We start from the raw sequence: 14,254 nt of genomic DNA, 5'->3' as shown, positions 1-14,254 counted from the left end.
AATGGGAGTTGATGCTTCCAGCTCCTCCCCCCTTCTCTCTCTCTCTCTCCCTCTCTCTCTAAAAATGAATAAAAAATAAAAAAAAAGAATCCACAAAGGCCCTGGCCAGTTATCTTAGTCGGTTAAGAGCATAGTCCTGAAATGACATGGTTGCGGTTTGATCCTGGTCGCACATGGGAAACAACCAAAGAATGCACGACTGAGTGGAACAACAAATCTCTTCCCCCTCCCCTCTCTCTCCTTTCCTCTCTCTGTCTCTCTAAAAATCAATAACAGTTAAGCCCTGGCCAGATAGGTTGGTTGGTTATAGCTTCAACCCGAGTGCAGAGGTTGCCAGTTCAACTCCCTGGTCAGGGCACGCATAGGAACAGCTCAATGTTCCTGTATCTCTTTCTCCCTCTCTCTCAAAAAAACAAACAACCCCCCCCAAAAAAAAACCACAACAATCCACAAAAATGACACCTGCTTGAAAGGGCCCATGAACACCCCCAACAAGCTACCTGCACATTAGAGGTCACCCTTTCACTGATTCACACAACCACATTTTTGTACAACTCTGAGTCTTCCCCACTCTATAACTAACACTACAACACTTCTCACCCTATATCTGACTCTACCTTGAATACTCTTCCTAATACTTGCCTTACCAGCTCCTTCACTTCAGTGTCCCTAAGAGGCGCCTTCCCTGACTGCCACATGTAAGAGAGCACCCATCACCAGTCTGGTCACCTTACAGCATTTCCCTGCAGAGCACACATCGCTGATATAGATATATTTGTTTACTGTCTGTCTCCCTTTGGTGGAAGGAGCCCCGTGAGCATAGGAATGTTGTCTGTTTTGCATCCTGTGGTATCTATAAAATTTAAAACAGTGCCTGACAGGAGAAAACAGCCAGAATAAAATACCTGTAATTCGAAGTCGAACGGGAAAGAAAGGCCTAAACTGACAGCCCTCATCAACAGAACAAGGAGGCAGCATAAAAGGAATCTACAAGCTCAGCGGGGAGAGCCCACAGCGTTTCTTGGAGGAGGAGATGCAGAGCAGGCTTGTAGGGGGAGGGCGGACTCTGGGCTGTCCAGGCGTGACGGGCAGCATGTGGAAGGGCACGGACTGTCACAGCCTCGTACACTTGGGCAGCTGTCACAGGTGAAGGGTGAGAGGGACAGAAGTCGAGGCTATAACAGGAAGGCAGAGCAGAGGTGCCAGGGCCAGGACTCATGGAGTGCTTTGAAGCTGAGGAGCAGCGTGATCAGATTTGCATTTCAGGAAGGTCTCTCTGGAGGCAGTAGACTGTGGGGAGAAAGGATGAACGAAGGCAAATCTACAGTCAGGGAGAGTGGTTAGGAGGTTACTGAGGAAGTTTCTACAAGGGCCAGTGATGCTAAAAATTTAGGCAGTGGTGTTGGAATGGAGAAAAAGCAGGGGTCTTGAGTGCACAGGACTGGATGTGAGGATAACTCACACTTTTACAAAACTCTGCTCCACTATCACTTCCTAAGCAAAGTGCCTTAAAAAAAAAAGCAAAAGGGAATTTTCTAAGGCACAGGTCTCTCCCCCAGCCCCAGCCCCATGCCCGTTCATGCTGCTAATTGCAGGTTTAGCTGTACTGAGAAACTCCACCATGTAATTAGACAGCAGTCCATTCTGTCCTTATCTCACCTTCTGCTCTCCTTGGAATCGGCGCCACCATCAGGTCAGTTGTCTGCCCCCAGCGTCCCTCCACCGCTAGGGCTTACATTGGCCTGAAAGGAGCAATCCCCGAGGGAAGTCCCGCGGTTCTAACGAGACTCCCACAGGAGAGGCTCTGTGCCAGACGGCAAGCCTGAGCAAATGCCCGCTGCTGGAACAGGACACAGGGCCACGCTGGCACACACGACGCAGGGAGGGCCGGGCGAGGGCTGGTTCCGCAGGGAAAATGCGGCACTACGACCATAAAATGGGGAATGGATGCTAAGCAGACAGATGTGCACTGCAGTCCCACCATCACTTTCTCCTATGAACTGACAGCGGAGAACAACATCTGCATTGGTCCCTCCCATCCCGAGTTGCTACCCAACTGATGGTGCCCCTCTGGAGGGATGGCACTCGGATGGCATCACTCAGTCCCAACACGGCCACCTTGTGTTTCTCCTCCATACAACAGTCTACGTGGAGAAGCCTCACTTTCCGGAGGCAGAGAGCCATCAACTAACCTGCTCAATAGTGATGAGGTGATGCAGGTGGGCATGTGAATCTTGGCATGGACCATCCCATGCCAACACTCTAACTGCAAAGTCATGCTGGTGAACAGACCAATTAGTTAAGAGCTCAGAAATGATCATGTTTCTTCTCGATCCCAAGCCCCCCAGTACCTTCGTATTACCAGTCAGAAGACTAAAACCTTTTCATGTCATCCACAGACCCTAAGCCTTCCCCGCCGCCTCCCCACTTTGTCCTACTTTACTTCCTGTGTCCAGCCACGGCTGAATAAAATGTTCCCAGAGCACACTTTGAACTCTCAGGCTCCACTGCTTCCTCGTGCCGATTCCCTCCAGGGACCGGTTTACCACTCCCTTGCCAACCGGGGACATGCTGCTGCTTCCCGTCCCCTGCCCCTTCCTCAGTTCTGGGCACAGACTGTATCCCTGGCTTTCCCTCTCACAAGTCTAGTTCAATGCTCTACCCTCAGACCCCCTTATCACCTTGTGTATCATTTTCTCACAGGACACCCCATTCTCTACTACTTGGTATCTTTTTTATCTTTTGGATGGTGAAAGCTCCCTGAGGCTAATTCTGTGTCTTCCAGCTCTATGCCTATCATAGGTCTGTGGTACTGAGAGGGGACTTACTAACGGAATATTCTGAAGACCAAAATTTCACTTTATTGGTGAGCTTTCAACCTTTCATAAACTCATCTATTTTATATTGTTACCTTTCTTTTACATTTATATTATACACAAATGATTCAATACAAGAGAGCAAGTAATAAAGTAACTCGTAAAATTGACTCCAGAAAAAATTTTCTCTTATCTGAACGATTTGATAAGATTCCTTCTTGTTTGAAAATAAATACATGTCAGTCACCATCATTCCATGAATACCACAGCTGCGGGAAACAGATTAAACAGATGCCCAATTTGTGCTAACCAGGGGCACATGGGTCTAGGTAGAACTGTCTTCTCATTCTCTCCTGTGACTGATACATACACAGGGATGACAATTATTATAAACCACCTTAAATTCTTGGAAGGATATAGCTGGATAAATAATAGCTATTGATTCATTATTAGTCAGATTGTACATGAAACATTCTGTCTTGGTTATTTAAACCAACAGTCAATGTTTTTGCTTATGTTGAGCTCTCTGATGAAAATAATAAAAATCATATTCAGAACGGACACCGAGTGGGAGTCAAATAACTCTTCTCAGTACCTGACATAGTTGCCTCTGTTCTCTGGGCCTGATCTACAAGATGACAGATCTCTGCTTCCTCTTCTTACTATAGCATCATTGATACATAAATAATAATGCATTTATTATTATAAAACAAATCAGTGATCCAACTCAAGTAACAAAGTATATATATGTATTTTTTCATTTTTATTTTTTTAGTTTATTGATTTTGGTGAGAGAAAGAGAGAGAGAGAGAGACAGAATATCAACCCATTCCTGCATATGCCCTGACTGGGAATTGAACTGGCAACATCTGAGCTTCAGGATGACAGTTCAAATGAGCTATCGGGCCAGGGTACAAATATATTTTAAAAGTTAAATAAAAATATGCTCAATGATGAGGAGGAATGATGGCTAAGACTTACCTGGTGATTACTATGGACATGCTCTCCATATATTTGCTCATTTAATTAAATACCATGACAACCTATGTGGCAGGTAACTATTATCATCATCATAATTCTATAGGTAATAAAACTGAAACATGGAGAAGTTAGGTAACTTTCCCAAGATCATATAGACAGTAGGTGGAACTGGGAATTTTACCTATATATATAGGTCCATGTTCCTAACCACACAGCTACACAGCACATATAGAAAAAATACTGAGATAGCCAGAGCCAAAGTAGCAAAAATCTTTTTTAATTTTTTATTTTTCTTAAGTGAAAAGCAGAGAGGCAGGCAGACAGACAGACTCCTGCATGCACCCTAACCGGGGTCTACCTGGCAAGCCCCTACCAGGCATCTGGGCTGTTGCTCTGTTGCTTGGAAACCGAGCTATTTTAGTGTCTGAGACGAGGCCATGGAGCCATCCTCAGCACCCAGGGCCAACTTGCTCTAACCTAGTCATGGCTGTGGGAGGGGAAGAGAGAGAGAGAGAGGGGTGGAGAGGCATGGAGAAGGGTGGAGAAGCAGATGGTCACTTCTCTTGTGTGCCTTGACTTGGAATTGAACCCGGGATGTCCATACACTGGGCTGATGCTCTACCACTGAGCCAACCAGGCAGGGCCTAGCTGAATCTTTAGAAGAAAAAAATTGCTGATTAAAAGTATGGCCTTCTGTTTATCTTTTCTATTTTTCTTAGACTCATTACCATAGATTATGATCAACATCTCCTAAGCAATAATGTCTGAGAACACAACTAGAGGTCACCTGGCCTATTGCTTCATACAGTGGGTACATATCCACGTGGGTGCAGGGTTCAGGCTCAGTTGTTCCCCAGTGGCCCTGTCTGTCCTAGCCCCCTTTGTGAGTACGGTCCTCTCTCTCCACCATTAGAATCTATGGTTGGTATGACCCCTTTTCCCTGGCCAGGTTAGCTAGTCTCAGTCAGGTGTCTGGCTAAACTGAGACAACCATAGTATTTCCCTGCCAAGCAAAGAGATGGGCATATGGCCTAGTGACCTCAGTACCAGCGTGTTTGAGAATGGAGCCAGCAAGTAGAGAGGCCTGGAAAGAGACCTAAGAGCTAAATGTTAGAGACCTAAGGTTCTAGTCTCTTCCCTCTCCCTCCAAAGTAATCAAACGCATCAGCCAAGTAACCACCTTCAGAGGAGAAAAAGTAGTTCTTTGTGCTTCTGTCACTTTCAATTGGACAATTTTAACTTTAACTCTGAATCTTAGCCTCCTCATCTGCACAGTGGGGAAAGTAAAACAATAGCCCTTCCTTCCCAGGGCAGTTCCAACAGGGAAAAGAGGTACACACTTCAAGTCTGTTAGTAAGCAGCGTGTCTTGGGAGCAGAAAGGGCTCCATGACTGTTACTGACCGTTAGTAACACCTACAACAGCATTCTCCCAACAGAATATTGCAAAGAGCATGCAGTCATTCTTAGTTCCTTTCTTTCTCCGTGTGACAGCAAGTACTGTTGGTTGTAACTTCAAACTACTATATCTAGAATCCAGCCACCTCTCAAAATCTCCAGCGTCACCACTTGGGATGGTCTAAGCCATCACGGAAACTACTGTAAGAGCCTCCCAACAACAGCTCCCTGCTTCAGCCCTGACTCCAAGTGAGCCCATTACAAAGTAAGTCAGAAAATGGACATGGTCCAATGGCATCTCATTTTGCTCAGGATGTACATCAGATCCAGTCGCTCCTGCTCCCTCCCGGAACTCAGAAACTCTGCCCCACACCAGCCTCCTCACTTGTCCTCAACCAGCCACCGGCTCTAGCCTCAGGGCTTCCACACCTGCTTCCTCTGTCCAAGACACTCCTTTCCCAAGCGTCTTCCGGCCTCACCCCTTCTTCCCTCTTCCGTTAGGTCTCTGCTCAGAAACCACCCTCTTTGTGAGGACGGCTCAACTCCCTGTTTAAAATGTGTAGCTCCCCTCTAGTCTAGCTCCCTTAGTTTCCCTAAAAGTTACCACCATCTGACCTACCATATCTATTTTCCTATTTGGTTACTGCCTGTCTCCTCTCTCTACAATGTAAGCTTCATGACAGCAGGAGTTTTTGACTGTTTACCATTGTTCTCATCACTGTTGTGTTCCCAGGCACACAGTAAATGTTTGCTGAATGAATGGAAGGGAGACGGGAGGAAGGGAGACGGGAGGAAGGGAGGAAGGGAGGAGGGGAGAAAGTAGGGGGAGGAGGAAAGAAGGGGGGGAGAAAAGAAGGGGGAAAGGAAGAGTGGAAAGAAAGGGCAAGGAAGGGGAAAGGAAGGGAGGTAGAGAGGAAGAAAGGGAGAAAGACAAACTCCTTTTCTGGGAGTTGGAGGGCAAACAGACTACGGCAGGGGAAAAATGTGGAAATATTATTATGAAGCTTTCTGCACTTACTTGGCACAGCGTACCCAGTGTGTATGTCGGTACAAGGAGTATAAGAAGCGCTGGCGATACATGTTCCATACTTTGATGGATTTGTCTTCAGAAGCTGTAGCTAGAAACTGGCCGTCAGCTGAAAAGTCCACACTGCGAACTGGAGCTGTGTGAGCTTTAAATTCAGAGGATTTTCCTCTCCTGGAATAAATGGTTTAATATTTATAACATTTGATTTAGTTATAGTCAATAGTTAATTAGTATACAGACTCTGAAACATATAGAACAGCTTAACTCTTGGTAACTAGCAAGTGTAAAAAGGTTGTATTGAATTAGACACTTCATCAGTACTGTTTCAAGCTGGTCTTGTCAATTAAAGTCACAACTGATACTTAATAAGAAAGACCCTAGAGGTTCCAACCCTGACAGGCATTTGCTCTTTATGTTTTAATTGGAAGCTAGGGAAATAACATTTTGAACAAATCTCTACCATACATTTGAAGTTCCTGTTGTTCCTCTAAAAATAGTAATATAAAATTTAAAGAACCTGCAACCTAGAAAAGCTAAGATTTATTAAATGAAGAGCTCCAAGGCAATGTTTTCAAACTGGGGTCACATGCAAGTTGTGTGGATGGGCCCGAGTCATTTGGCTCTACACAGAATGTCCCTCAGTGATCTGACTTTCCTGTTTCCACCCCCCACTACAGAAAACTGAGAACCCCATCCAGCCCACCTCAGGGTTTATGGAAGGCCTTGCTTCCACTCCCAAGCAAAACAAAGGATAAATGGTAACAACATAGTACTTCAGTGCTGAACACCTTGTAATTGCAGAGGGATTTCTTTTTTCTTGGCTAGGGTGGGAAAAAAGAGAATAGGAAAAAGAGACGGAGAAAATAATATGTGACATTTAAGGAGAAGCAGCAGGGGAAAGAATGTTAGAATAATTAGGAGCAGCCTAGTCGATAGCACTGGAATTAAAGGTGATATTTGGGAAATGTTCCTTTGTGTCAGTGCTTCGAAGTTCCCAAGGCACTTTCACTGTATATACATCCAGACGTAATAGCTTTTCCATTGAAAGTCATATCTAGCCAGGTGATCCCGAATGAGGAAAATCTCCATAACTGTTTGAAAAAGATCAGGTAGCAGAATTTAGAGAAGCTGGGAAGTTACGCTGAACACCTGCCTTTCCTCCCACACCCAGTAGGTCAACACACCTATTGAGCAACAGTGTTACCGTGGTCACTGCCTAAGTATCTTTTGAACCCTGCCTCTTCTTTCTATCCCAACTATGCTTGCTGTAAGGTAGATATATTCTCAATATCCTTCACCTAGATTATTGCAAAAGCCTCTTAGCTGGTGTCCCTGCTCTAATCTTTTATCCCTCCTCCAGTCACCTACATACTGTGTTAATGCCTTGCTAAAAGCATAACTCCATGTGTGTAGATCCCAGTGTAAACATGTCACTGGCTGCCTTCCAAAAAAAGGTACACCACCCACGCTCTCTGGCAGGGCATCCTGCCACCACACTGGACTTTGCCCTCTGAGAACAGTCACAGCGCTTCCGACCCTCTCCTGGCTCTGTGCTGACTGCTGCTCAGCCTGAACCGCCTGCCGGCCCCAGATCCCGCTGACCAGCAGACAGGCTGAATTGCTCCCATCTGTTCCATCGATTTTGATGCACTACTCCTCTTCTCTAAATAGTCCTGTTTCTCTCCTATTAAGCAGTAAGTATTTGAGGACAGGAATGAGGACTTATGTATCTCTCTAAGACCAGAATCTGGCACAGGGTCAGGCATATAAAAACAGCTCAATGCATTTTGTTGAATCCCACTGGGAAGAAGCAATACTTAAAGGTCCTTAGTTCCATCCTGGCTTACCCCTCCAGTGGCCTACAGAAGGCAAAGGCGACTCATAAATCTCATCCCCTGATGTACGTACGATATTACACCAGGAATAACAAAAATCAATATTTATAAGAAAACAGGAGAGAGCATTCAGGGACTAGTCCGATAAGGTTTCTAGGGAAAGTTCTATGAGTAGAGGTCAGAGCACAGTTTGGTCTGAACTCCGGCATAAGGCCAAGAGAAAACAAATAAAGCCTGGGCATCTGCCATGACCAGGAAGCCAAGAGACAGTCGGCACCACTGACGTCTGCCCTGCACTGGCCAGCAAGCCCTCCGCTCGCCTTCCTTCTGAAGGCCCTCCTCTGCTGCAGGCGGCCTCGCCACTGGATCCGGCCTCCACAGGAAGCATGGGGAAGAAACAAGATAGGAGCGCCTTGTTTTGTTGTGCCAGTCCTTAACTGGTTTCCAGCTCCTCGCCTGGCCTTCGTGTGGGCGCTCTGCCTCCCACATATTTACCTGTTCTTTCTGCCCGAATTCTCCTGACTGCCCACCATGACAAACTCCAGGCCAAACCTGCTTCCCCTGTGTTGTGTTAGCCTTCCAGTCACCTGTGGCGGTGTGTCTGAGAACACGGAGCCCCCAGTTCCTCAACCCTGTATACACACGCCACTTCTCCTCACAGGAGACAGACTCTGCTGATTTTTCCTCCCTTTGAATCTGGGCTGGTGTTGCGACTGACTGACCAACAGAATGGGGTAGAGGCGACACTCTGCAAACCTGGCCCTTGAAAGGTGTCACAGCTTCCACTTGTACTATCCTAGAACCTGGCTGCCATGCTATATATCCCTGTCCTGCCGGAGGGCAAAGGGCAGAGGACGGCCAAGGTGCCCCAGACAATAGCCAGCACCAAGGCCCTTGGCAGAGGAGTGAGGCATCGGACCCGCCACCCCTGACATCAGCTGAATGAGGAGCCATAAGGAATAGCCAACACCAAATGGGGCAGAAGAATTATCCAGAGGACAACCCACAAAACTATGAGAAATGATAGGTCAATAGGTATTGTATTAAGCTAAGTTTTGAAGATGGTTACACAGCAATAGAGAACTCGATACGTGCATTTCCTTCCCATTGCCATGACCCACTATTGCCCGGGTCCCACTCTATGATTAAAAAAGAAGAGACATCAACACAAGCTTCACTGTTGTCCTTAGGTCACCCAGTACCGATTAATGATTCAATGTGTTGTCAGCTCACGTACCTCTGTAGAGTTTGTTCATCAAGGTTTCCTTGAATTAGTAATGAGTGACTGAGGCTGTACTGTGCTGGTCCTCAATTCCCAAAATGCAGGCTTTTACAAAATGCTTTCCCTTTTAAACCCCAAACCAGTCTCTCTCCCATACAGTTCCCCTCGATATTGCTATTCACAGTGTCACTATAACGTGTCACTTCTCTTCAATAGTTTTTGCTGCCCTCAGGATAATAGACTGCTCAGCATGGAATTCCCCTTGGGTGGTGGCAAGAACAGGAACTTTCTTTCATGGGTGTGCCTAGTTCAGTCACATACCACCAATCAAATCCTGCCATGACAGGGTCATACAAAATGTTCACCTTCTTATTCTCTGAAGTATTCACAGGGGTAAAAGATATGATGTGTAGGGTTTGTTCTAAAATTACTAAAGGGAAAAAACAAAAAGAAAACCAAAACCTCCAGGGAGAAGGAATAGCTGAAAGGAGAGAACACTGTTAACTGTTGAAGGTGATTGTGGGTGTGGGGCGCAGGAGACTTTGTGCTATTCATTCTCTTTCCAAGTATGTTTGAGAAAATTGCATAATTAAGAGTTTATAGCTAAAGAAACTGAAATCAAGATTTCAAAGAAATATCTGCACTGCCACGTTCACTGCAGCATTATTCACAATAGGCAAGACATGGAAACAATCTAAACGTCAAGGGGCACTGCAATAAATCTAACTGAAAGTAACCTCACAGGGAGATCTCTCTGATTGTCAATTCCTAACTGGGAAGGTTATGGTGGGTAGTCAGACCCAGGCATGGAACTTCTTTAGTAAAAAAATTATCTTTGCCTTAAGCAAGTTCTGGCCATAAATTTTGTGCCTCTAGGTTAACACCCCTTTGAAATGACTCTTTTTCAGGCCCCTATAATCACCCTCAAGAGAGCACATAGTCTTGTTAACTATCCTGTAATCCAGTCCCTACCTTGCTTTCTCCTTCCTCCATGTAACCTTACGTTCCCCCCTCGATCCCTACTTCATAAAAGAAACGGTCATTCCGCAGAGCCTCTGAGAGCTTGCTTCCTGGCCACTGCCAGTGTGTCTCAAACTCTTATAAAAATTCTCTATAGGTTTTGGACATTTCTTACACCAACAATATATACAATGGAATATTCTTCAGTCATAAAAAAAAGAAGGAAATCCTGCCATTTGCAACAACATGAATGGACCTTAATTGCTTAAAAATAAAATTTTAAAAACTTTTAAAAAATCATGGCTCAGTAACTGCTTAAAATAGATGGGCTATCAGCTAGGATTTGAAAAGTCTCTTAGAGGAGGATTTGTTATAATGGGACAGGACCTTACAACAAATGCAATGATTTACACTTCTGTCAGAAATTTTCTTTAACAAGAACATCTGGAGCCTAATAATGAATGATATGCATCAAAGAAGAGTTCTGGCACAGGGGTTTTTAATGGTGACCAGAGGTCCTTATAGATCTATGAATGGGCTTTAGGAGGTTAATAAACATACAGCTTTTGGTTATACATGCCAATGTGTATCTCTCTGGGGAGACAACCTGAGGTTTCCATCAGATTTACTAAGGGATTGATAACTGTTCACCCCCCTCCAATAACATAATGCATATTAAGCATATATCCATGGTAAGAAATAGTTTTCAAATAGGGGACATAATTATGAGGTAGAGATGAGAAAAAACTGCTTTGAAATGACAAACTTAACACCTCGTGTGTGACTCAGACCCAGGACAGTGCAGGGGACTGGGGAGTGGGGCCTTCCTGAGAAGTCCACCAGGAGCAGCCAGGCTCTGGTTTCTTTCACATTTCTAAATCCAGGGCATATCAGGTGCTGTTTCTCTTACTTATCCGGAATCCAGAGTCTAACAGTTCTGTCTCGTGAAGCAGATGCCAATAAGTTTCCAAGTGGAGAAAACTGCACGCTGGTTATGACGTCCTTGTGACCCATGTATCTGAAAGCTCTTGTTTGTGGCCTGAAACTCCATAGCATGAGAAATGTATCCCAGGAAGCAGTAGCTATCAAGAAATAGAAGAAAAAAATTGTTAAAATGTAACATATAGTTATGTCTCGTTACAATGGGCAATCTATCTAATAACAAGATGCCCAGGTAATAAGGTTGTAAGGCTGACCAGGTAATAGCAGAACTATTTTTAAAAGAAAGCGAAAGCTACCTCGTGAATATGCAACCTTAGCTGTGTCCTATGTAACTGGCCACTGTGTTGGGCTAGAGCTCAATGACCATCTACTGGAACAGCACAGCATAACAGAGCACACAGGAGTTGGGAGTCAGTTCTCTCTCTAACTCTCGGAGTGACTGGGGAAAGTTACTCAACGTCTCTGTTCTGAGGCCTGAATGGTGTTCCTGACAGGGCTGGAGGAGATGGTTTTTTAAAAATTGTTTTAGTGGAAATAATTTCACATTTATAAAAAGTTACAAAAATATTGTAAAGAACATTAAAAGATACGTTACCAGATCCACCTGTTGTTAATATTCTGCCTCATTTGGTTTATAATTTGCCCTTACACTCACTTGCACATGCATGCTCTCTCTCTGTATACACGAATATGCACACACATAGGTTTCTTCGCGAACCATTTAGGAGTAAGGAAATAGATCTTCATGGCCCTTTGATTCCTAAGTATTGGTATTTCAGAATATTCTCTTACATTGCACAGTCATCAACTCTGGGAAATTTATCACTGATAATAGTTTAATCTACCAGCTCTATTCCAATTCTGTCATAGATCCACTAAGGTCTTCTGTAGCTAGACAAGGTGATCTTATGTCTCTTTATGCTGTTATGTGTGCCAGACATTGGCTGAAGGCTTTAGGAAGAAGAAAATAAATGTAATCAATGGTGGAACTAAATGCCTTGGACAAAGAGTGAACAAATAAACAAGAGAAAGCGTAGTCTAAGGGTCCTGCCTCAAACTAAAGTTTTACATACCCATATAGCCCCAAAATAACCCAATAGTAGGAACAAGGTCAATGAGAATCACTAACTGTAGACTATAGGATGCTTAGGAAAAAAAATGCAACTTAATAAAATTTAAATGTAATAAATATTACTGTTACAGTCACTGAAAACCTAAATTCTTTAGCCACAGATAAAATTCATTTGGGCTTACTTAGCCTATGCATTGTTTCCAGGTCAAACAGTTAAAGTGAGTTTATAAGTTTCAAACTATAATGTTATATACTACTATTCCCCTTTTAAAAAGTACAAAGAGTTGATGTTCTACCACAGCTCATCAAATTATTAAATATCTATATCAGGATCTGAATTATCTGAGGTAAATGTAGACAAAATAGGGAAAACAATGAATTATCATATGCTTTATATGTAGGGCCCTATTTGAGTTCCAGTGTATTATGCTACAAGTAAGAGCTACAGAAAGGCCTGACCTGTGGCATCGCAGTGGACAGAGCATCGACCTGGAATGCTGAGGCTGCCAGTTTGAAATCCTGGGCTTGCCTGGTAAAGGCACATATGAGAAGCAACTACTACAAGTTGATGCTTCCCGCTCCTCCCCCTCTTTAAAATCAATAATTAAAATCTTAAAAAAACAAAAACAAAAAACAAAAAAGGTCTACAGAAGGAAAATAGGATACAACCCTTTACCTCAAAGAATCACACAGTATTGTAGAGGAGAAAGTCCATTAGTATTGTACTATCATACACATTTAGAGGACTCTTATATATTATTCATTCTCAATGTTATATGGGGTAGGTAGTGGTTCTTCCCAAGGAAAGGACACTTGAGCAGACATCTGGGTGAAGTAAGTCATTGCCCTGGCTAAGGAATAGAGAAAGAGCACGCTGAGAAGAAACCCTGAATGCAGGGGCCTAACACAATAACACATTTGAAGACCAAGGACCAGGAAGGAGGCCAGGGTATCCGCAGCGAAAGGGAGATAAAGAGAACACTGAGATGGAAGCGGAGAAGCAAGCCCATGCCAGCCAAGGAGCCCCAGGAACAGGTGTGCATTTATTCTGAGTGCAGTGGGAAACCACTGAAGGATTTTGAACAGGGGGGTCTCATGAACTGATATAAGAAAATTGCCTCTCTGACAATGAGAAAAAGATGGTCTTTTTAAAAAATGATGTCAGGTCAACTGGATAGTCTTAAAAAAAAAGGTAACTTGAATCCTACATTTTATGCTATACATACATACACACAAAAAATATCCATATGGATTGTAGATCTAAATGTGATAGGTAAAACAATATACTTTCAGAACAAGAACATAGAATTATCTTCATGGCTATTGAGATAGGCAAAGATTACTTAAATGGGTCATAAAAATTACTAAATTACTAAAGGAAAAGAATAATAAATTGTACTACACTAAATTAAGAGATTTTGCTGATTGAAGGATACCATTAGAACTGAAAAGGCAGGCCCCAGAGTGGACGAAAATATTTATAATACATACATCCAACATAAAACAAAGAATCTATAAAGAGTCTTATAAATCAATTAGAAAAGGCAGGAAAATAGGCAAAGGGCTTAAAATGGCATTTCATTATGGAGGATATCCAAATGGTCAGTAAACATGAAAAGATACTCAATTCCATTAGTCACTAGATAAACAAAAATGAAAACCACAATGAGATACCACTACACATTCATCAGAATGGTGATAATGAAAAAGATAAAAACAATAGCCAATCTTGGAGAGGATGTGAACAATAGGAACTCTCATATAATGCTGGTGGTATAACCACTTAGAAAAACTGCTTTTGAAATACCTACTAAAGCTGAATATACACTTACCATTTGATTAAGCAATTTCACTGCTTGGTAAGTGCCTAAGATAAATTCTTATATATGTTTAGCAACAGATATACAATAATGTTTGTGGTGGTACTATTAAAAATTGAACTAGAAACCCAAATATCCATCAAAGTAAAATGAATATATAAATTGTGGAATATTGATACTATG

General features: G+C 43.3%; 1 protein-coding gene across 5 annotated transcripts in view; it reads right to left on the bottom strand.

The window, feature by feature from the left end:
- The window catches only part of POC1B (POC1 centriolar protein B), a 120,983-nt gene that overhangs the window by 79,664 nt on the left and 27,065 nt on the right, over nt 1–14,254 (bottom strand). For 4 of the 5 annotated variants that reach the window (XM_066368659.1, XM_066368660.1, XM_066368664.1 and 1 more), the window contains 2 exons: nt 11,148–11,319; nt 6,212–6,391 (listed from right to left, as the gene is read on the bottom strand). In XM_066368659.1, the coding sequence (XP_066224756.1) occupies nt 6,212–6,391; nt 11,148–11,319 (352 nt within the window). The remainder of the gene's footprint in view (nt 1–6,211; nt 6,392–11,147; nt 11,320–14,254) is intronic. The other variant, XM_066368663.1, reaches the window with a different exon arrangement.

This window comes from Saccopteryx leptura, chromosome 2, assembly GCF_036850995.1.
Source record: "Saccopteryx leptura isolate mSacLep1 chromosome 2, mSacLep1_pri_phased_curated, whole genome shotgun sequence".
Classification (NCBI taxonomy): Eukaryota; Metazoa; Chordata; class Mammalia; order Chiroptera; family Emballonuridae; genus Saccopteryx; species Saccopteryx leptura.
This window is presented reverse-complemented; position numbering and strand designations above follow the sequence as displayed.